This window comes from Parasteatoda tepidariorum, chromosome 1 (genome assembly GCF_043381705.1).
Source record: "Parasteatoda tepidariorum isolate YZ-2023 chromosome 1, CAS_Ptep_4.0, whole genome shotgun sequence".
Classification (NCBI taxonomy): Eukaryota; Metazoa; Arthropoda; class Arachnida; order Araneae; family Theridiidae; genus Parasteatoda; species Parasteatoda tepidariorum.
This window is the reverse complement of record NC_092204.1, coordinates 63427737-63451005: the sequence shown is the minus strand read 5'-3', so window position 1 is coordinate 63451005 and position 23269 is coordinate 63427737. Positions and strand designations below refer to the sequence as shown.

The 23269-nt window shown below is 29.9% G+C and overlaps 1 protein-coding gene across 1 annotated transcript in view; it reads right to left on the bottom strand.

The window, feature by feature from the left end:
- LOC107455704 (uncharacterized) overlaps window positions 1-23269 on the bottom strand; it is a 66367-nt gene that overhangs the window by 28813 nt on the left and 14285 nt on the right. The window contains exons 2-3 of the mRNA XM_043047185.2: window positions 14721-14984; window positions 12642-12923 (exon numbers count right to left, since the gene is read on the bottom strand). Of these exons, the coding sequence (XP_042903119.1) occupies window positions 12642-12923; window positions 14721-14984 (546 nt within the window). The remainder of the gene's footprint in view (window positions 1-12641; window positions 12924-14720; window positions 14985-23269) is intronic.

The following is a 23269-nucleotide window of genomic DNA, read 5'->3' as shown; positions in this document are numbered from 1 at the left end:
ACTTCTAAATACCAAAAGTTACCTCAGATACCTTTGAGTTTCTAGATAAGATAATTTATTTATTTACTTTGCTTGACCCCGACCATCCCCCGCAATGATCATCCTGGGGTTCCAGATAAAATAACAGGATGAAGATTTTTTTCTTCTTAAAAACAGAAATATTAAGAATGAGATGAATTTAGATTCAGATAGAGGATAATTGCTTAAATTGTACCTCCTCTGATTTCTGAAGGAGCATTGTATGAAAAACGCTTTAGTGAATAAATTATGAAACTTTCTTTTTTACATGGAGCTACATGCAGAAGAATCAAGTTGCTGTGCACTTGTGTTAAATTTAAGTTTTCAATGTAATTTTTTTAAATTCTGCGTAAGGATAAGACAGAATCATAGTAATGTATAAACTATTTAAGACGTGATCTAATTGTTAAGCAAACTATTCTGTTATGTTCATTTGTTTCTTTGCTGGCTAATTATTATTTGAGGCTTGGAAAAACACTTTGATTGAAACGTTACGTAGTTACCTAAATCATACCTCGCGTGCATTCCTAAATCGTATCGATTTGGGAGCAATGTATTAGCTACAATTACTTGTTTTTGCTCCTAATGATTTTTGGGCCCGTCAAGCTTGCCAACCATTGACTTTTTGTGAATAAAGTCAGGAAAATGCGCCTTTCGTTTGACAAGTGGGCACCGCGAAGGTGAAAGTACGTCTTGGCTCAGGACCCTAATGTTAGATGGTAGCACCATTCATACGTGAGGCAACTTCCTCAATTTAGACATAAATCTGAAGTGGAGGGAAAGTTTTTCCAGATCCCTGCAAACATAGTACCAGTCAGCGACCAACTACAAGACTTTCGATAGATTCTCTAACTACTGTTCCTACTTAATACAAGTCGAGTTTCAAGCCATTTAAACAGCACCCAAATTGTTCGCACAAACAGTCGAAAAAAGTTTGCTAACCATTTCAGTACGCTCACTTTCACCCATTACTGAATTTCTCATCTCGTGAATGAGGCTTACAACAAGACTGCAATAATTGAAAACAATGTTTTAAAAAGATCTAACTATTCTGATGCGCCAATCTTTAATTAAACTGACTATTTGACAGTAGAAAACCTCCATTTATGCCTGAATAAATCGTAAGTAAACGAAATTCAATCAGTAAATTTAATGAGATTTAATATCCTTATGATGAAATTTTTCTTATTCCCAGCAAGAAAAAAAGTTATGAATAGTCAAGCAGAGATTTAGTAATTATTAGCAAGAAATATGATATGCTAGACCGATCTGTTCCGGTACTTTCTATGTTGAACGCTTTAAACGTACCGCTTTTCCTATTTCTAAAACTTAAAAGAATGTTGGCTATGGATATAGATTTTTAGTCTTAAGTAGTTTATAATATTATCACTATGCTTATAACAGTTCAAAGATTTAATATCATATTTCTTATTATGCTATTGAACAATTGTTTTGGGTTACACATGGTCTACTCAATCACTTAGCACTAGAAAGACTGAAACTTAGTATATACCTATATTCCCCAAAAGCAGTCAAAATAACTGCACTGTAAAATAATAAGTAATGTGTAAAAAAATTTGTTTAAAATAAATTTTTAATATTTTTTATATTATTTACAATTATATGACAAGTTATTAGTAAATATTAACAATAAAAAAATTATATTTTGTACAAAATTCTAAGGAATTGTGTCATTATATATATAATTGTTTTCCTAATTGAAATTAAAAGCAGTCAAAATGACTTCCTTAGGTAACCTAGTGTTAATCATAAATACTCAATATTTTTGAGGGTAGTGCGACTTAAGAAGCAGGTACTACGCATTAGGTTACCGGTTTCCTACGTAGTACGACTGTCAGTCTTTGCGAAAATAATTAATTTTCAGTACTGACTCCGCAAATAATTATTACCAAAAAAATAATGTCACTAGCTGAAAAGACTATATTTTATTATTAAAATATTGATTCAATGGTTTGTGACTGATAAGACTTTAAGTGTTAAAAGTGGCAATTCTTAGTATTTTTTATTCATTTATCAAAATATACGAAGAGTCACTGATCCATTCTAATTGATGCTGTTCTAAGGCTTCCTGTACCAAGGTGATGCTGGCATTTATTATTGTCATTTCAAGTAAAGAAAAATGTTTGAGAAAAATTCTTTTAACTTGAAAATAATGAATTATTCTCTTAAAATTAGTCACAGTACAATGAATATAATAGATATTTATTTTTCCACTTGAACGGAGTTAGATAAGAATGAAAAAACTAGCTATTATACGGTTTTAGTAGCTAAAATCAAACGCAGCATTCATTTTGATTCAAATTAGTGCTCTTGAAATCGATACTTCCTTAAGAAAAATCATATAGCTCCAAAATATCAAAAGATATTACACATACTTTTGTGTTTATATGTAGTTTTTGAAAAATAGTAAGGGTCATTTAAAAGTTATAAAATTTTTTTGTTTTGAAATCAGAAAATTTGAATAGGCAGAAATCTGTACAAGACAAGTTATTGCTGTGTTTAAAGCTTCCTACGCCAATTCGAGACAGAAAAAGATCCCATCTAACAGTTGCAAGGTTAGATGGGAACCGTTTTTTTTTCATCTAACCATTTTTTTTCTGTGTTGTTAAGGAATGGGAAAAATTTGTTACCATTTTTTTAAATTTAAATACTTAATTAATTATTTCAAAAGATTTTTCAAATCATTTTATTTTATGAAAGAATATAAAATGTATTTCAAAAAAACAATGCTATTTTTTTATTTCGCAGATTTAGTTCCCATTCACAGGTCCAATTCAATGTAGAAAAAAATTAACATTCGATAATTTATTTGGGAATTATTGACTGTTAAACTAGCTGGAAATAATACCATACGGGCCGTTCTACAGGCAGCAGGTATGCACTTTTAGAGTTGAAAATTAGCATGCTGAGGGGGCCACGCTTGCTTATGAACTTAACACAGTGTTTTCTTTTTTCGAAATTCCTATTTTTTTTCGACAGTTGCTGATATTTTTAAGTGCTTTTCACGCATTTTTACTTCACGTTACATTTAGTTTGAAAATTACGACGGTGTGTAGAAAAGTGTGCTATAAGTTCGATGCAATCGATTGTTTGTTCAAGAATTATTTACTGATACCTGATACCTGCAGTAAAAGAAAAAAAATTGCCGATTTACCGCCAGTCGAAATGCTTAACTACAGAGTTGATATTTAATACGTAGTTGGAAAAATTTTGTATTGTAATTTTTACAAAAGTTTTTTTTCCGAAATCCCTATATTTATGAAAGTTATTGCAAATTTAAGTGATTTTTGTGATTTTTCAGATTTTTTGCTTTAAATATTGACTATTAATTCACTGTTGCAGATTTTTTTTTTCTCACGTTACTTTTATTTCTTTATTTTATAAAATCTCGCTCGAGTGAATGATAATCGAAAGTATCAAAGGAGAGAGAGAGCTACTGTTGTCAGATACAAATCTAAACATTTATAGTGAAATTTTAAAAAAAATAACCTTATAAAGAAGAATAAGAATTACTTTCTATTTGAATTGTTATAAACTTCCTTAACAAGTAAAATTATTTTCATTTATTTTTTCTTATTGAGTCACGCATTCTGTGTTCTTTTTGTTAATTTTTTTTTCAAGTTCAGATCATTATTTTTCAAATACATGTGATTGTTTATTTTGTTACGATTACCGTGTTAACAAAATGAGCTTACATAAAACTAAAATAATTTTATATTTTAAAACCAAAATGTTTTGTGTTTTTGCGAAAAATATTGACGTTTAAAAAGAAATAAACCAGGGTGAATGAGAATCAATTACAAGGGTTGGCGAGCGGAGCGAGCAGGGATGGAGGCTATTATAGTTATTTTCAAACAAAACAATATTTTGGATTTTACTTAATATATCAATAAATTTAACTTTATATCTTTATTATATTGGTTTGACGGTAAAAATTAATTATTTTCTTAGTCATTAAAAGCTATCATAAAATAAGTCTGATAGAAAGTCTGAAAAGTTTTGATTCCTTTAAAAAATAATAGATTCTGCAAAAATGTAGAAAATTAGAATTTGTATTTAAAATATGAGAAATTTAATTTGAAGTGTAAAGCACAATTTACTATAGAGAGTTATTATAATAACTTTTAGCTAAGTTTTATTAAATCGTTTAATTAATTGGTGTTGATTAATCTGGTGGATTTATTAAATTATTTTGAACCCTAGTTGATTTAGAGTTGATATTAAAATTTGTAAAATCAACATTTGTTTCAGTTACAGAACAAGCTTTAAATAGTATATAAATTTAAAACTTAAAGATTAAAATTTTAACCATTATTAATTACACAAAGCTTGTCTTGTATAACGGGATTTATCTTTCTAAATGCTAAAAAGATTTTATAAATTTTTTAGTATTTCAATAAGGAATTTTAGGCAATATTATGGGCAATCCAACAATTAGACGCATTTTCAAATTGAGCGATTTTTGAAGAGCGTTTTTACTATAAAACACAACGATTTTCGTGTAGACGATAAGAAGGTGAGCATCGTACTATCATCATGAAGAAATTTTATTAATTTATAATACACCTATCTAGAAATTTTTAGGATAGACTTAGAAAATCTTTAGTTTTTCACCAATAAAAATGCTATGGATTATCATTTTATTGCTATATTATTATTATTATTTACATATATACATACATATTAATACATATGCATTTCGCACAAAAAAGATAAAAAAGAAAAGGGAGAAAAACGAAAAAAATTAAGAAGTTTTATTTATTGAACATAAAATGCAAGTATATAGAACTCGGAAAATTGCTAAGAATATAGAAAAAGCATGGAAAACAATATAATTAAGATTAATGAAAAGAGAAGAAAAATTATTAAAAAAAAAATTTAATAATTTTAATTCACTTTTCATTAATTTTTATTCATCACTGAATTTTTCACAAAATCAAATATTGATAAATTTTTGAATATGAATGAAATTTTTTTTCAAACTATATTTCCACTTGATATTTTAGTATAAACACAACTCCGCTAATCTAACATATTTTTTTATAATTATTATATTATTTTTTATAATTAAAAAATACCAAAATATAATTTTCGTTGTAATAAGAGCGTCAGAAAAAAAGTACATAAGAAGGAAACCGGTGCCTCATCAGCGTCGAAAGAATAACGTGTTAAAATGAAATGAATTACTGAATATGAATTACGGCATTAGCTAAGTAAATCAAGTTAATCGAATTTATATGCTAGTACGCTTTCAGAAATAAATATTTCAAAATTTAACCGAAATATCGGTAGTTTGAAGCTCAGTAAGCTAAAAATTTGCTGTAGACATACAACTGTACCATGCTTTCATGCAAATCGCGCAACAGTATTTAAGTTTATAAAGTACAATAATATGGTTCAATTGATCACCATGTTAGGACTGCAGCAAATTTGAATGATTTAAGCAAGCTCCAAAATTTCCAACAGTGGACAAATGAACTTAACGTGGGGTGTAAGAATTGCTCTATTTTTAGACCGGTTCGCCAAATGAAAGATCATTATAAAAAAAATATATCGACCAAGTTCACGTCGGCCTACGAAGAATGAATGGAATTACAAATAATAGATAGATAGCACCCAGGGAACCAGTTTCATCCCCACGCAACATCACTGGGACACAAAAAATCCATAGCTTCCTAACCCGCAATCTCATTTTTAATGTTTTTATTCTTTACTCTAACCTTGGCCTTAACAAGGTGAAGAGATTAACTTTCATAAAAGACAATACGGAAGAAAAATCCCCCTCAACCACCAAAACATTATCTACGAGTCGTGTTCCGTTTGGTTTCCTGTATCAGTACGTATAAATTCCATAAAGTTTCAACGTATAAATTCACCGTTTCGTGACATTGGGAATAAACAATGTGTCCAAATCGACCGTAGCACGTAACTATTTAGTCCACTTTTATAGCGTGTTGTTGTTATTTTAGTATATTCTTATCATCCCCACAAGAGTAAGATTTGAGAAGATTTGGATAACAATTATATATTGAGAGAGAGGCATCTGTACCATGGATAGAGACCATGGACAATGATCAAAGTTTGGAATTCCTTTTAGTGAATGGTTGAATGGTTTGTGTTATTGTTTATCGTAATTGGTAACCTTAAACCGGATAACGAGCCATAAAATTCTGTAGTTTATCTTCGTGGATTTGATGGCTTTTAATGAATGGGTTATTTTCTAAGTACCAAGAGATACCATTCAGTTATTGAATGCCATAACTCATGAGTCAAAAAAAAATTTCCTTTAACATAAACAGTTATGATAGATGGCCGATATTATATATATATATACAGTTATGATATGGCCGTTAAATTGAGCAGTTTGATGTTTACTACATTGTTATTGCATATATTATTTAAACTATTATTTAAAATGTGCATCCAGCATTGAAGAGGGATTTATTATTATTTTTTCAATTAGTGATTTACCCTTTCACCAGAAAATTTTTATTAAACATATTTTTGTAATTTTTGTATTAATTTGGCCAAAATAAGTGAAAAAATATTATATTTAGCATTTTAATTAGTCATAGTTATGATATACGGTATAAAACACCGGTGTTTATTTTTTTCTGCGTTAAAGCTAAAACTTTAAAAACACGGTTCAGTTCCAAAAATAATTTTACAAATTTGCACTTATTTGCAGTTATTTAGATCTAAGAGGAACAGGTATTCATTATTGAATTTTTTTTAATTTACAAAATCAAATATCGATAAATTTTTGAATATAAACGATGAAAAAAATTCTATCTGTTTTTTTTTTTAAATCTTATATTTTAATACAAATATAATTCTGATAATCTAACAGATTTTTATGGTAAATAGTAGACTTTTTCTTGTAATTAAGAAATAACAAAATATATTTTTACAAGTAATTTGAGTGTCAGAAAAAAATATATAAAAGGGAAACGACTGCATCAAAGGATTAATAAGTTGAGCAACTAAGAAAAATTTTCAAAGCAAAATTTCAATTTCTCAATTTGCATTTGTATTTAAACTCTCAATTCACAATCAATCATTTATATTTTGTTTTATTTATATCAAATTTTGATCCAGAAATAAATCATTTTCAGTTGAAAAAATTCCGTTGAAATATATTTAAACTATGTTTTTCTCTTTGGTAGAAGTTTTAAACTATGACAACTAAACATTTTTAGTGTATAAGTAAATAAAGATATTTTTTATTTTTATCGGAGTAAACGTAAGGAATTTGAAGCTTTTTAAAATTATGCAAATATATCTAAATCTTTGATATGCCATCAAAAGTAATATGCAAAAAAAGTACGTATTCGAGTTTATGAATTAATCAAATAAGAAATAGTTTGAAAAGTACCCGACTGCAAAGAACGAATTAAATTTTAAAATTTGATTATTAATATTTTATATCAATAAAATAAGTTTGCAATTTTTTTTTATAGAAACAGCATATCGTTTTAATAATTAAAAACAATATTTGCTTGCCATTTAAAATAAACTTTTAAAATTTATGATCAACGATTGTCTTATTTTTGGACTTATTATAAGAAACAACAAATCAATCGTGTAATAAATTATAAAATTATTAAAAAGTTCTGATTAAAAAAATCCTCATAATGAAACCTTTCTATTTTTCAAAATATTATATATGTTACTGTAGCAAAATTATTCAGTTAAAATTATGAATATCACTTTTGATGTTCACAAAATGCTTATGATGCTTTATCTGCTGTAATTATAAATTCATTTAATTCAATATTCTATATCAAGGCGAGCTCCAAAAAAAATTTTTAATGCTCCCTGAAGAGGTCAAAAATACTTAAAATTAAAAAAATATTTGTAATATTTCAAAATTTAAAATAAAAATTGTTAAATATTATTTCTGAAAGAAATCGGATTTTTTTAAATATTACGACATTTTTGCTCCGTAGTTTTGTAGGGAAAAAATGAAAAAACAGCTGTTAAATTACCATTCAGGTGAAGCATAGGTTGAATTGAAAGGTAATTAGTATTTAATGTGTTATTTTATAGTCTGTTATTTGATAAAACGGATACACGCCACTAAACATCTCACAACACTATCCAAATGTCATCTAAATATAATTTCGTTGTGAAAATCAAAACAAACACGTTCTTCTCATTAAATTTACGCTTTACGAAACCAAGTGAAATGTTTTTACAAGTTCATTGGATCTAAAAAGTAATTGAACAAACTAAAGAACTTGAATTAAGTTCTGTTCACTCTTATGCCTATTTTTGCTGCCTGAAATAGGCAATTAGTTCGAAAATAAAAAGTATTAAACAGTGAAATCTAATGTTCGGCCAGCTTAAATCACGGAACAATCTCACGTGCCATTTTGTTTATTAATTTACTAAATAATCAGTATGTAGCTGCGATACAAAATTTAATGCTCTTCGTTGAACTTCGAAAGTACTCAGTTACAGAAAAAGTTTAAAAACCTCTGCTCTACTTAATATTATGTAAATTAGGTGTATAAAAATTTACTAATTGTTCCTTCCAAGATAAGTAGCGAACAAATGTTCATTATTTAGTTTTTAATGGAATTTCGCACAGACAGCTTTCTCATTATTATTTTGGTGTTAATTTGTTTTTTCATCTTGAGGTATTTTTTAATTCACAAGAAGCTTTTTTTACTTCCTTTATGCTTCTTTCTTTTTAAGTAAAATTAAATAGAATGCAAAATGGACATTTAGAATGTCACACTTTTTAGGAGTTAAAATCATTGTCAAAGTTGTTTATGATAAAACATGTATCTGCATCCTTGACATACGTTTTTCTAAAATTATCTTTGATAGTTAAATCCTCTTTAATAGTTCTTGAGATAGAGGGAAGTAGATAAAGGAGGAACTGTCCACGGAAAACATAAATTCGAGTAAATATTCTTTAATGATATTGGTATAGTAATAATAAAAGCCATAAAATCAATTTGAAAACTGCTAGAATGAATTTTTGAACGAAAACTTTTGTTTCAGTTTTTAAAAAGAAGCCGAAACGCAGGGCAAAATGTCGAAAAACTATTAAAATCAAAAAATATGTGAGTTTCCGAGAAGAAAAGTATTTTCACAATTGTATTTGCTAAAATATTTGTTGAATGCAAGTAAAATAATGAATTAATAATGAAAAGAAATTACCACTTCTCTTTTGGGCATTACGAAGGCATATTTTTGATCCAGTTTTGAAGTAAAAATTGCAATACTTTTAGCAAACTACTTGACATTTGCTGCCATTGATAAAATTTTAAAGGAGATGAATGTTCAAAAAGGATTTGCGTTGAACGAATAATTTCTTTGTAGCCATGATTCAGTTCCACTAAAAAGAACGCTTATTTGTCAGTTTAAAAAAACTTTTGGAATCGATGCATCCATCCATTTGAGTTGATACGTGTCCATGTCACCGACAGTCACTTCACTGACAGATCACATCACCGACAGAACCTACTCTCTACATACTTTCTGTATTCAGCTTGGGCTGTATTTCGTTAGTTTTGACGAAATTGTCCCTAACATTCAAATAATTGAATAGATTGACCCAAACTTTCAAAAGCTGATAAAATGGCCTCTAAGTTTCAAAATTCTACAAAATTGCCTCCTCACTCCTGCGCCATCTCAAAACATTCTGGATTTCACCAATCAAAAAAATTTTTAATCGAATTTTAAAACCATTTGCATCGTATGACAGGATAGTAAGCTTACTACGTAAGCAGGTTTCCCGGTTTTAAGTCTTAACAATGACTGTATACTCATTAAAATTCATTTTTTTATGGAGTATTTCCTAATGAATTGTATTAAATGAATCTAGCATAAATGCTTATGGACCTCTGGAGGGTTCCTCCTCCGCATAGTTGGTATTTCAGAAAACGACCTGGAAGTGCCTTGCTTTTTGAGGGACCTAGAAGCCAGTAGACTTGTTTATTTCGCTTTGCAAGTGGTCACTTGAGGCGTCTCTCGTATGTTCAGGGGCAAAAGACTTTTGGACTTAGCACTAAATGTAGGACTGCTCCGGCTTCGCCCGAGCATATTCTAAACTGTATCGATTTTAAGATCGACGAGGTTTTTTCAAAATCTCATCTGTTTTTAGACTTTCTGGACATTTTTGGACTTATGGATTTGGCCTAATTGGGATGGACCTCTTGGGGATTAGAAACAACAACAAAAGCATAAAGCCTAATATTTTTTTCTAAATTCGTATCATCAGATAAACTAAAGCTGACGTTTCTTCAATTTGTCAAAATGTTCAGAGCCCTTTATAGAAATTTTTTCGTCAAAAAGAAATTAACTTTCAGTATTTTTTTGCAGTGCAAAAATTTACGAAGTTGTAACGTTTTACACAAAATATATACCATTTTAAAAAGTGGTTACAATTAGAAATTTTTCAATTATTTTACTTTTTATATTCTTTCTAATAAGACGGTATAATTAAACGAAGATGGATGACGACGCAAGGAATAGTAGACAGATGATTGACTGGGAATAATGAATCAAAAAGAAAGAAAGAAAGAATTAGAGAAAAACGACAGCTAACAAATTCCTCCCGTAATTTTCTGATAGATGAGAAACTACGATATTTTTTTCACGCCACACGCGCTTAGTGGAGCATGGTTCGTCTTCATCCATGCTTTTTGGCTCATCGAAGAAAAGAGAGGTCCAACGAACCGTGAATACGCGACCCAGTCATCAAGCGGCTTTTTCGAACAAAAGAATGCTTCAAAGATTATTCTTGGGTGGCTTTATTCCTTTGTCGAATTATTTCTTTTTTTCTTTTTCTATTTTAAATCAATTTCTTCTGATTCTTAATTTAGTATCAAAGGTGGGGAGCTCAATATAAGCATGGAATAGCCGCACGCGACGTTTCGTCAAATGTTGTTGGGGAGTTTGAGCATGGGTGTCACTAGGCTAAAAGGTGAGGGTCACTGCTTGGACAGTACTGATTCACGTGATCTTGTTTACAGCATGGGTGATGTCCAGAAACAGTGTCACTAGTGGAAAAATATGGGAATCCAAAATATAATTCTATTCTTCATAAATAGCCCATTCATCAGAATAATGCCTCATTGGTCGACTGACCGAGTTTCATCTGCCATCAAACATCGATGGTTTTCTGGTTGATAGATAGATAGGTTGATATCTACTGCATTTCATTTTTGCATCCTGTGTACTTTATTTTATGAATTTATGTGGGAAAAGAGCACCAGGCGTCTCGTAAATTTATCTGCATTAAAATCATTAATACAATTTCGACAGCTCGTGGGAACATCACGTGAGCTAAGTGTTAACTTAATGAGGAAATGTAGGAAAAGTAACAAACGTGAAAAACTCAACAACATAGTGTTAAGCCTTAAAAGCAAAATTTTCATTAAACATATTTTTCATAATTTTTTTTTCATTATTTTGTATTAATTTAAGTCAAAATAAATGAAAAAAAATTAAATTTAGCATTTCAATAATTAATATTTTCTTTTATTTCATCAATCTCTTTGTACATTTTGTACACACTTCGTAGTTTTAAGTTTCTAAGCCTTTAGATTTTGAGTCACAAAGGAAAATGCAATGTAAACAAAAAATAATCGAGAAAAAAATCATAAAAAAGCAATTAAAATTGCAATAACCTTCAAACAAAGTAAAATGTCTGTGTTTAGTTCAGAAAAAAATATGGTCCTTTCAGCATATTAAATTTTAGCTCAGATTCCTGTGACCTGTAGAGCAGCCTGTATGGTATTTTTTACAACAGTTTTATCAGTTTAAAATTCTCGAAGTAATAATTCGAATGTTAATTTTTTTTATTCCATCTTAATTCCTGTACACTTTTATATACACGCACTAGTTGTTTCTAGTTTCTAAGTCTTATGATTTTTGTGCAATAAAACAAAAGGCAAAAATTAAGGTGAACACCCAAAACAGTGGTGACGTCAGCGTTAGAGGTTCTTACAAGTTTTTAACATTGAGAGTTTTTACTATTTTCTTCTTTTATGTTTAGTGTTTGCTAGTTTGCTTAGCTTTAAATGTCAAAATTTTAAATGGTGATCAATTTTCTTGCATCGTTTAGAAAACGATTGGCTATTTGCATCATACACAGAGCTTCAGTTGCAAAACAGTTTGAAAGCTATTGAAATTTTGAGCGGGAAAGCATACTAAGCAGTCAGAAAGCGATCCATGTTAAATCCTGTTTAAGCAGTCAGGAAATGATTGAAATAGGTATTTTCAATAGACCCCGAGTTTCCTGCGAAATACAAGCTCACCAGTAAATGGCCGAAATTTCAATTGCCCTCCCTCACAAACACGAAAAAAAGTTACTAAAAACGTAATAAACAACGTTGGTACAAAGAAAACTTATTGCCTTTTTGCACTTAACTATTTTTGTAAGAAAAACAAAGCTCCTATACGTGTATAACATTAGATAATAACTTTAACCTTATAAAATCAAAATAAATGTGCCAGATCTAATAATGTGACACATCAATGCCTGACATCAGCTCTAATTGAAAACTATTACTTTCTCTTACAGTATAGAAGCATTAATTTAAGAGAAATCTATATTTTATGATGAATATAATAGAAAAACTTACCATCAACACAGTTGCTCTCCAAGTAGTCTACACTTTCACTGGATGGTCCAAAATATCTGTTGGTTGATGATAAGGTCAAAGAGGTCCGATCTTTGTCACTCAAGAAGCATTCCCCGGTCACTCTATTATAGTTAGCCGATCGGCAACGAAATTGAACTTCATTGATGCATAGTTCCATGCATGCTTCTCTGGACATGACGATGGCAGAGCTACGTGCAACATCTCTCAACTCATATCCATTGACTCGTTCAAACATCCAGTCCCGATCACACTTCTTTCGTCCTGCAACATATTTTATAGTACTTTAATGCTAACTGGAAAAATTGTTGATATCAATTCGCAAGGTGAAAAACAAAAACTTTTAAATCAATTCCGAATTTAAGCTTCTAGGTTTAAAAAGGTTGTTTTCGAGAAATTTGCAACCCATTCAAAAATACCTTTTCAGTTTTTTTTCTTTTTCTTTCTAGGTGGGTTGATATCGTTGCAGTTGAGCGATACACCTTGCTATAGGCGTGATGCAACATATTAGAGAAATAAATGACCGTTGAAGCTTCGAGGAAGTAGTCATTGCTGAACAAATTGTTATATTTATTACTTTATTAAAACATTAATTTAAAAAAAGAACGATATCTTTGTTTTATGCTAAAAAGTTGAGACACCTTGCAGAAAATTGCTTACGTAGGTATATTGTAAACAAAAAATGCCATAGAAGTGAAATTTTTTTGCAAAACGTACCCATCAACAATTTTTATGTGTATATTTTTTCAATATAGTTCGTTTTTCTTCAGTAATTTTACACGAATTCTCAAAAACATCATGTACTAGCTTAGATTTTTTTTATTTTACTAAACAGACTGCACTGACTCGGTGAAGGTTTAAAACTTGAAATAAAAAATTTGAAATATTACCGAGGCCAAAAAAATCTTCGTCAACAACCTTTTTTTCCTGAAACGTGCTGATTTTTCTCTCCCAGCAACTCGCCTATAAATTATACTTGATAGTAAATACTTCAACTTCAAATAATTGTTATACAAGAGATATACAGATGGGCTATTGGCCCTAGTCTGAGATTCTTTTTTGATAATGATTTGAAGACAATACTTGGGCATACTACGAGTTTTAAATTAAAAAACATCCATGTATTTAAAGCGTTCAAACGCGGCTCTCTTTCTCAATATGACAGAGCAAAATATTGAAAACAGAACAATTTGGAAATAAGAAAAAGCACAGTTGCGAATGAACAAGAAAAATGGGAGAGAAGATAATGAAGTAAGAATTAAAAGAAGTGGATGATCTGTGACCAAAGAAGGCAAATCCGTAACTTTGGACTCCTTTGTGAAACTGCTACCAATTTAATGATAATTTTTTTCAACATTAAATGCACAGTATGATCAAATCGTTTCCTTTTCAGTTTTTTAGAGAGCTTCACTACTGTTAGTAGGGCTATATAAAAATTTTGAAAAATTCTAAGTTATGACGTCACCATGGATCGTCATGAGGTATTATTTCGTTAGCTTAACAACAAAGTAACAAAGTCAAATGATTAATAAAAGTAACACTCATTAAAGGTTTGTCTAAAGTCAAAAAAAAAACTTTTAATGAAAATTAAGCCACAAAATACAAGTAAAAATCAAAATTGGTTTACATTTTTCTGAGTTATTTAAGGTAGAAATTCAAATCATTTTCCATTTTTCACGCATACAAATGAAAAAATATTAAAATAAAAACAGTCTATACAACGTTCGCATTGAATTACACAATAATACCTTTGTTTATAGATCAAATCATCAAAATCTATTATCAAAGCCTCTTTGTTTCTATTCAATTTATCTTATAATCAACTTGCCTTTTGTGATTACCGTTGAAGGAAAAATATAACTTTATCAAATTTTTAAAAACACTCATTTTATTTTCATGTACTTGAAACAATAAAATCGGTGATCTTTTTAGAAAGTTTATTGATCTTAAAATTATCTTTAGTAGCATTGATATCGACTGACTTCCGGTAGAGAAGAAACTTTAAGCATTAAAAATAAAATTAACAATGTCTTCCCTTATCGGTAATGACTCATAGCTTACCAAGAAGACAGACTTTGTGGGCGTAAATAGTAAACACAGGAAATTGAGATGCTGTAAGTGCTGCTGGTCTCTGAGCAGCGCTGGAACTGAAGAGGACACAAAGCCCTGTCTCAAAATTAATCGCCTGGCATGTGGCATTGTTGTTGCAGAGGGATAGACAGTCGGTTAACTTTAAAGTTCCAGGAACTAGTTCCATTGTGTCACCTGGTGATGTATACACATAACCAGTAATGAGTTCAAATGTAATGAATCCACTGCTGCAACCTGGAAAAAAAATTACATCATTAAACTTACATTTTATGTGTGCAAAATAACAATTACTAGAAACAAAACAAAAATACTCCTTCTGTTCCCTATTAGTTGCCAGATTTGAATACTTTTGTACTGATTCTCATGATTTCATGATTTGTAAATATTTTTCAGAGATTGGATTCTGTGATTGGATTCTGTCATTTAGCAACATTTACTTACGCAGCAGTCACTCTTTAAATCTGTACTAAATTAGTTTCAAAAATATATGGTTCTCCTGCTCTTAAGCCACGCTCAATTTTGCAAGGATTCCTTCACTAATACAATCACTTAAAACTATCTTATAACTAATGAATCATGAATTCATTAATAATATAATTTTACTGGTGTCAATCTACTAAACTGCATTTGAGGTTATTTTTGTATCTACTTACTTGAAACGTAGCAAATAATTTGGAACGGATAGAGCTGTATGCTATGAAGCTTAAGTCATGATAAGTATAACACTCGTACTCCTATACTCCCTATTTATAGTCATAAATAGTATAATACTTCCATTTCAATATGGTTCAACTTAGTACCATGTTGAGATTAAGGCAAATTTAATGATATTACGCTTTAGCACTATCCAACATTTCTAACTGCTACATTTCACCATTTGGAACGAAATTTAAGTCGAAAATTTTATCCCAAATTAGTTCCTACATTTTAAGTAAGTAGTGGAGTAATAAGTAACTTCTAATGCAGTTTAGTAGATCTACGCTAGTAAAATCATACAACATATCATACCTTACCTGTACAAAAGCATTCAAATGTAGCAATCAATTTGGGACAGAAGCTGTAATAAATTGTAGACAAGATTGCATAGATTGACGGATGAGTGTAAATTGTGACACGCTCCTAAATGCACCATTAGAAATCTTAAAGTATGTTGAACTGTAAAACATTGTCAGAATTTTCTTCAATCTCAACCTGGTACTAAGTTGAACCATATTATCGTACTCTTTAAGCTTTATTCCATGATACTATGGTTCAACTAGGACGGAAACATGGTTCAATTTAACACCTTATTAAGGCTTGCAGTAAATTTTCACCATATTTTTGTTCAAGATAAGCGATATTATAGTTCAAGATTGAACCTTTTTTTGAAGGTGTAAAGACATTAGGCAGAGAAGTGGGTGATTTTCTTCCTCTTGCAATCACTGGGCGTTCCGTATAAACACCGTTAATACGTATTTTTGATATAAATAACAATAAATATTGCAGTCGTCTATAAATGGCTCTTAAATGCTAGTGAAATATGGTAGAAACTGAGAGTGGGATAAAACTGGGAGACTGCCACTTTACAAAACAAGTGTTTCGAGCTCACTGATACACTATGTTGACTTCAAAAGATAAAATTTTGTACCTTTTTAATGATTGTGAACACATGATCCGAAATGTTAAAATTTCATGTCATTGCGATCATTTTGCATAGCTCAATTATCGGAAAAAATTTAATTTCGAAATCTTGAATATTTAAAAAAATTTTTGAATGCAGTTCTTGATTCCCTTCACTAGCACTATTTATTTATATATACAACAAAGTATTAAGCTAAAATCTGGCAGTTCAAAATCTGTGATAAAATTTTAAATAATTTAAACTTACGTTATTCTTGAAGCAAAGAGGCGCTTTAAAGTTGAGCAAAGTTTCGCCACATAATTTAATATGTTAATTAACGTAAAGTTAATTAAATACAGCGCCTCATCGAACATCGAATTTGTTGAAATATAATTCTTTCTAGTCTACGTTTTTTGCTTTGCTTGTCTTTCACTTTTAATTTAGGTAAGTGCACATTAACAGCTCTCTTTAACGGGGAAGTTCAGATATTTGTTTCTCTCATTCTATAAACTAATTTGTTGATTGTTTATTTGTATTGATATGGTTCTTTAGATATCACACTGAGAAAAAAGTATGATCATAACTACCAAAATATGGTAAAATTTTACCGTGTTTCTGGCTTTATGGGAACACCTAAAAGATCGGTAATTTTTACAGAAGCGTTGTGATGGTGATTTTGGCAAAATTATCCTTGAAAAACGCTTTCATAATTTGTGATAAAATCTGGTAAATATGATAAAATTTGGTAATTTTATCCTTATACCTTAGAACATGGCATAAAAAAATTTTATTTTGTTAAATTTACGTTGCAGTTTTGTATTTTTTACTAAATGTGTGGTAATAATAGCATAATTTTTTAAAATCAGAGTTTCTAATAAACCATTATCATAATTTGGTAATTCATATTAACCATATGAACTATCAAATGAAGGGTTTAAATACCGTATATTTTAGTTTGATTAAACAGAGTTATGTTTTTTTCCCCAAAAATGTCATTACTGTATTGCGCGGTATTGTTGACAGAAATTTTTTTCTCCATATGACGAATAAATAAATGACATCATGTTAGATCCTATTAGTGAAAGAATATTGCAAGCAGTTTGATATTAAAGTTTTTTAAAAATATTGATGATTGATTCTATCCACTAATGTGCTGATTGTTTGATTGCAGTTACATGGATAGCAAAAAATAAATAATTGATATTATGTTAATTTAAACGTACAGAAGCGGTGTTGCTGTTCCAACAAACATCCAATCTTCACGTAAACGATTGCTTAGTTAGTAATGAGCAGAAAATAAAGGTAGTTTGCAATTATCTATAATTCTTAGAGATTTGAGTAATGAAATAACTTTCTCTAGATTACTCTAGTTAATTTGCATATTAGCTAAATAATCTGTAGAATCACTAATGTCTACTTTTAAGTGGTAAAAGCTAGAATTTCTGTATTTTTAAATGCAAATTTATTTTCTGCTTGTAATATTTTCTATTAACTACTAACTAAGCTTTAAAAAGAAAAGACACCATAGAAATAAAAGAGAGGCGACGAGATGATATCATTTAAGTGTTAGCAAGTCTTTTTTTCCCACCTCGGCGACAATGCTATTTGACCCTTTTCCATGCGTCATTCTTAAGGACCTCTTGTTTATATGCAGAAAGGTTGTGTTACGCCCATTGACTTTCGATGCCTGCCGAATTTTAAGCAGAATTCGTGTTTGTCGTCAACCCACCTCATAGAATGACAGAGTGTTAAAGTGAATAAGTTCAGTGAGATCACGGTTTTTAATTATAGTACAAGTTCACAATCAGACTTGAATTAGAATGCATAACCTGTTCAGATTGTGTTAGTGTGTTTCTTTTCAATGGATAAAAGCTTGGAACCCGCATTCGAATATTGTTGATATTGAAGCATTCTTGAACAAAAATATCGTGATTGTTTTTTCTTAATTTGTTGTTTGCACTTTAATACGATGCTAAGTTAAACTATATTACCACGATAATTAATGTTGCATAAACTCGATTGCATGATACTAAGGTCAAACTTGTAGAGAACAAATGAAACTTTGAAATTTAAATTTGCCAGACACCAATGTTAAATAGTTTAGAACATGTTGAACCATGATATTGTTTAAATTTGCTACAGTCTTATGATGTTTCAAATTTAAACCGTAGTGTTGTGTAATCAAATTAAATGGTCCTCTTTTTAATTTGATTACACACGATACGAAAGAGATTTTGCTCAGTGTTATGTTTCTTCCCTCTTAACTCTATTTGATCTTCACAGCGCATGCGCAGAAATTTTTCTACAATTCTCCTATGATTAATGTAAGTAATTGGAATGACAATGTAATAAAACAATTTTTCACTTCAATTTTATGTTTGCATAAGATTATAGTTCAATGTAGAATCAAATTTTTTGAGGGGTGAATGCTTGAACTGGTATTATGGTTCAAAGTTGAATCAGTTTTTCTGCGAATGTAGTACTCATAATGGTTCAACTTTTAAACCTATTTTTCTGAGAATGTAATGTTTGAACTGGTATTATGCTTCAAAGTTTAAAAACTTTTTTCTGGGATTATTGTACTCGTAATAATTATAATATAGTTCAAAGTATAATTTATTTTTTTCTAAGAGAGAATTTTAAGGCATTTAAGGTACGAAAAAAATAAGATAACAGAATAAGACGAAATGAGATAATAAGTTTGATAAAAATCTAAAAAAATGGATCAATTTTAAATATTATGAAAAAATTTTAAAACAATTCTCTTAAATTTAAAAAATATCAAAATATTGCAAATAATTTTAAAAAATATTTGTCTTCATAAAACATAAGCAAGTAGAATACCAATAAACAAAAGTAAAATAAAGTCAAATATAACTAAAATATGCTAAAAAGACTAAAGAAATACTAGTCATAAAGTAAATAATAAAGTATGATAATAAATTCCCTCACAAATATATCACTTAAAGAACTTATACTTAAGTTAATAAATAATTACTTTCTAAACCAATTCAGTAAACCATGGCAAAACAAACTATAATTATAGTTCGTTTTCATGACCTACTACGACGGAATAGCCCACTTCAATATCAAAATTTAATTAAATTAAATCGGAGAAAACCAAATCTACAAGTGGAAAAAAAAACGCGTAGTGTTTAAAAACAAACAAATCAAGTAGTTTAAAGATAAGTGTTAAAAGAAGTTTAAAATAATATAAACAGACTTGGTTGAAGACAAAATATTTAGGTAAACTTTTTTCATTTATATTATTATTAGTCCACGTTAATTAATCCACGCTAATTTACTTTTAAACTAAACATTTAACGAATTAATGATTCGAATAATATACTAGGTATATTTTTAACCAGTCATTAGGAAAAAGGAAAAAATATAGAATCTATTGTATTTCACAACATTGCAATTTAAATTTTAAAAACATGATTTAAATCCTGAACAATAAGAAACAAGTAGTAAAATAGTTGATTAAAAAAATATTTAAAGTAGTTCAGGTTACGAATCTGAAATAACGATAACAACAATAGCTAGAACTTTTCACCGGATATTGAAGACGCAAATGAAGAGAACAGTATATTTTACTCTTCCTATATAAAAGATGCCGCAGTTTGATAGTTAAATATTTTTAACTATCCCATTCTACCTGTTCCGACTTATGACTTCAAAAGTTAAAGATGACCATCTGACTTTCTATCAAAGCACACCGACTTATATTTTAAATGATATCTTGGCCCTCTTTATAATACAAAAACATATTTCGACCAGGATAAAGTAACTTTAATTATGTTATCTGAAAATGATCTAGGTATTTCGTCTCAAATTTTAGAAATGGAGTCTCGATAGCTCAGGGGATAGAGCATTCGACTTCCAATTAGGTGAACCTGGTTCGAATCAAGTTAATCGCTAGTCGATACGAATTTCTCGCACCGACCTCAGTGTTGACGTAAAATATGCTCAGTAGTAGACTGATCGTGGGTTAAAGTCCCCTTGCCGTCCGGCTAACCGTGGGATGTTCTTGCGGTCTTCCATGTAACGCAAATGCGGGTTAGTTCCATCAAGAAGTCCTTAACGAAGTCAAATTTCTCCCAATACTTGATCCAGGAGTTTACTTGTCTTCTGGATTGGGATCAAAATTACAAGGCTATGGAGTTAAACATTAACAGTCGTAAACCCAAAAAATTGGGCTGGCTGTTCAACGACGGTTATAAAATAAAGTACAATTTTAGAAATGACTAGAAATGCAAATAACTTAATAATAATAATATGCTTTTTGATTTTTAAATATTTGTAACTAGCTCATACGAACTGCTGTTTACCATATTTTGGAAAATTCTTAAACAGAAATGACATTATTGACATCAATATTTTTATTTTATTTTATAACCGGTGTTAAAATCGTTTAAAATTTTTGCAGTCTTTGAAAAAGTGGCCACATGCCTTAAAAAGTGGGCATTGTTGAAAATGCTAAAACTGTCCCTTCGTTATTACATTATATCATTCATTATTACAGTCAATATAAATAATCTATTCCCTTCAATTTTAAAAAACTTCATAATTCTATTAATCAATCAGAAATGGTCCTGTTCTCTGTAAAACTGCAATTTTCTACATTGATTGTAATTAACCTTATTTTATTTTGATGCAAACAGTGAAACTTTATGCATAAATTTTTATTATAAGAACCGTTTTAGGTTTTCACGAACTAAATAATTACTTTTTCTAATTTGATTTTTTTAAATAACTCCTTCAGCTTTCACTGTAGCAAAGTAATGAATCCAATTTTGTCCAAATATTGTAGGTTTAAACAGCTGAATCCAATTTGTTTCTTAAACGGGTTCTGTATTTGTTTCTGAACAATCTAAGAAATTAAAGTGAAAATTTACTTTTACACCCTCTAAATACGGAAATAACAAAAACAAGTTGTTTTTGCAGAATTACGCCACTTAATCGATTCGCTTTCTCAAATAGCTTTCCCACACAACATTTGTAGGAAGTTGCTGAATATTCAGGGTCGTTTCGGTTTCTTTTCGGGGGCGTGTTTAAACAAGTCTCGGTTCAGTACCCTGATGAGTTTGACAGTTACTGCGTGACAGTACACAGAAATTCAAAATGGCTACAAAACAGCGACTAACTATCCGATAAGAAAGGTTGTTCTGAAACAGGAGTGTTGATTGATAAGATAGGATGCTAATCATTCAAAATCCGGTAAGCTTGAACACTATTCCGGATTGTTTTGCAAAAGAAAAAAAATTAAATTAGTATCGTATTGCCATTATTCAGAGTTAATGGGGTCATTTTTCATTTTAAGACAACTGCCAGTTCCAGGGCATTAGAGATGAATTAACTGTTACGGAATTTGGGCCAACAGTTACACTCTATGCTTACACATATATTTTATATTTTATAACCGTCGTTGAACAGTCGACCCAATTTTTTTAGGTTTACGGCTACTAATATTTAATTCCGTAGCCATGTAATTTTGAACCCAATCCAGAAGACAAGGGAGCTCCTGGATCAATTATTGAGCGAAATTTGCCTTCGTGGAGGACTTTTTGATGAAACGCATTTGCGTTACATGGAGAGGAAGACAATGAGAACCTCCCACGGTTAGCCTGACTGCAAGGGGACTCTAAACCATGATCCGTCTACCACTGAGGATATTTCACGTCTGCACTGTGGTCGGTGCAAGCTGGATGCGGAGTTCGTATCGACAAGCCATCGCCGGGATCGAACCCCGGTTCACCTCACTATGTTTACGCATATAAAAGTTTTTTTTTATGTGTTTAATGTTTATGCATGTTAAAGTTTTTCAAAATTTATAAAAAATAAGTGAAATAAATAATAAATTAATTAATGAAACAGAAATCAGGGTGGTTGTAATTACTCAGCAATATGGGGTAACTTTTGCCAACAGTAAAAATTCAATATTTGCCTTATGTTTGTTAGTGAGGGGGTAACAAAAAGCTAAAATAAATGAAAGCATATTGCTCTATACATTTGTTAGTATTAGTAAATTGAAAGTGTAAAGCAAAGCAATCCCACAACAGCCCGTTGTGGGCCAGATTCATGACCTACGCCGCTTTCACTGTTCGAACAAACCGGTACCCATCGATCGGAAGTTGGATGGTCTTCAAACCGACACTGGGATTGAACCCCAGTTCTTCACATTGCTTTAAACTCTTTTAGGACATCGCAGTTCTTAAAATGAAAGTGTAACAAGCGTTTTATGATCAACATTTTCATCTCAGGAAGATTTGATGATAAGTAAAAATAAAAACCAAGCACTTAATAATTTTTATCTTTCTTATAAAGTTTGGTAGCCTTTATTATTCCAACAGTAAACACCAACAATGAGTTTAAAAAAAAAAGGAAAAAAATCAAAATGGAGTTATAATCAATGAAGTAAACCAACCATAAAAAAAAGAAACAGTTTAAGTTAATGTTTGAAATTGTTTACAAATGGTGAAACTTAAAATTACGAATTTGATGATTAATTTAAAACACAAGATGAACTGATAAATGTTTCCAATTTTTTTTTCAATGATCAAATTATCATTCGAAGTATATTTAAATAAACTTAATCATTTCAATGAGGAAATTATCTTGAATGTAAGTAAAAGTTTACAAATGTAGCTTTAAAATGCATCCAGTATTAAAATATATGGTTCAAAATTTCTCTAAAACAAAGAACTTACCACAAGATAATCAATAATCAAATTTAAAACAATGTTACTAAAATCAGAGCTCAAACTTTTTTCAGCAAAGGAGACTTAAGGAGATTTCTTAAAACTTTTCTTAAAAGTAGAAGTTCTTTTTATTTTTATTTTTACATCAATACAAATTTTTTTTTATACCTTGACTAGATTTAGCTCCAAGACAGCGAATTCAACTATCGAACATATAA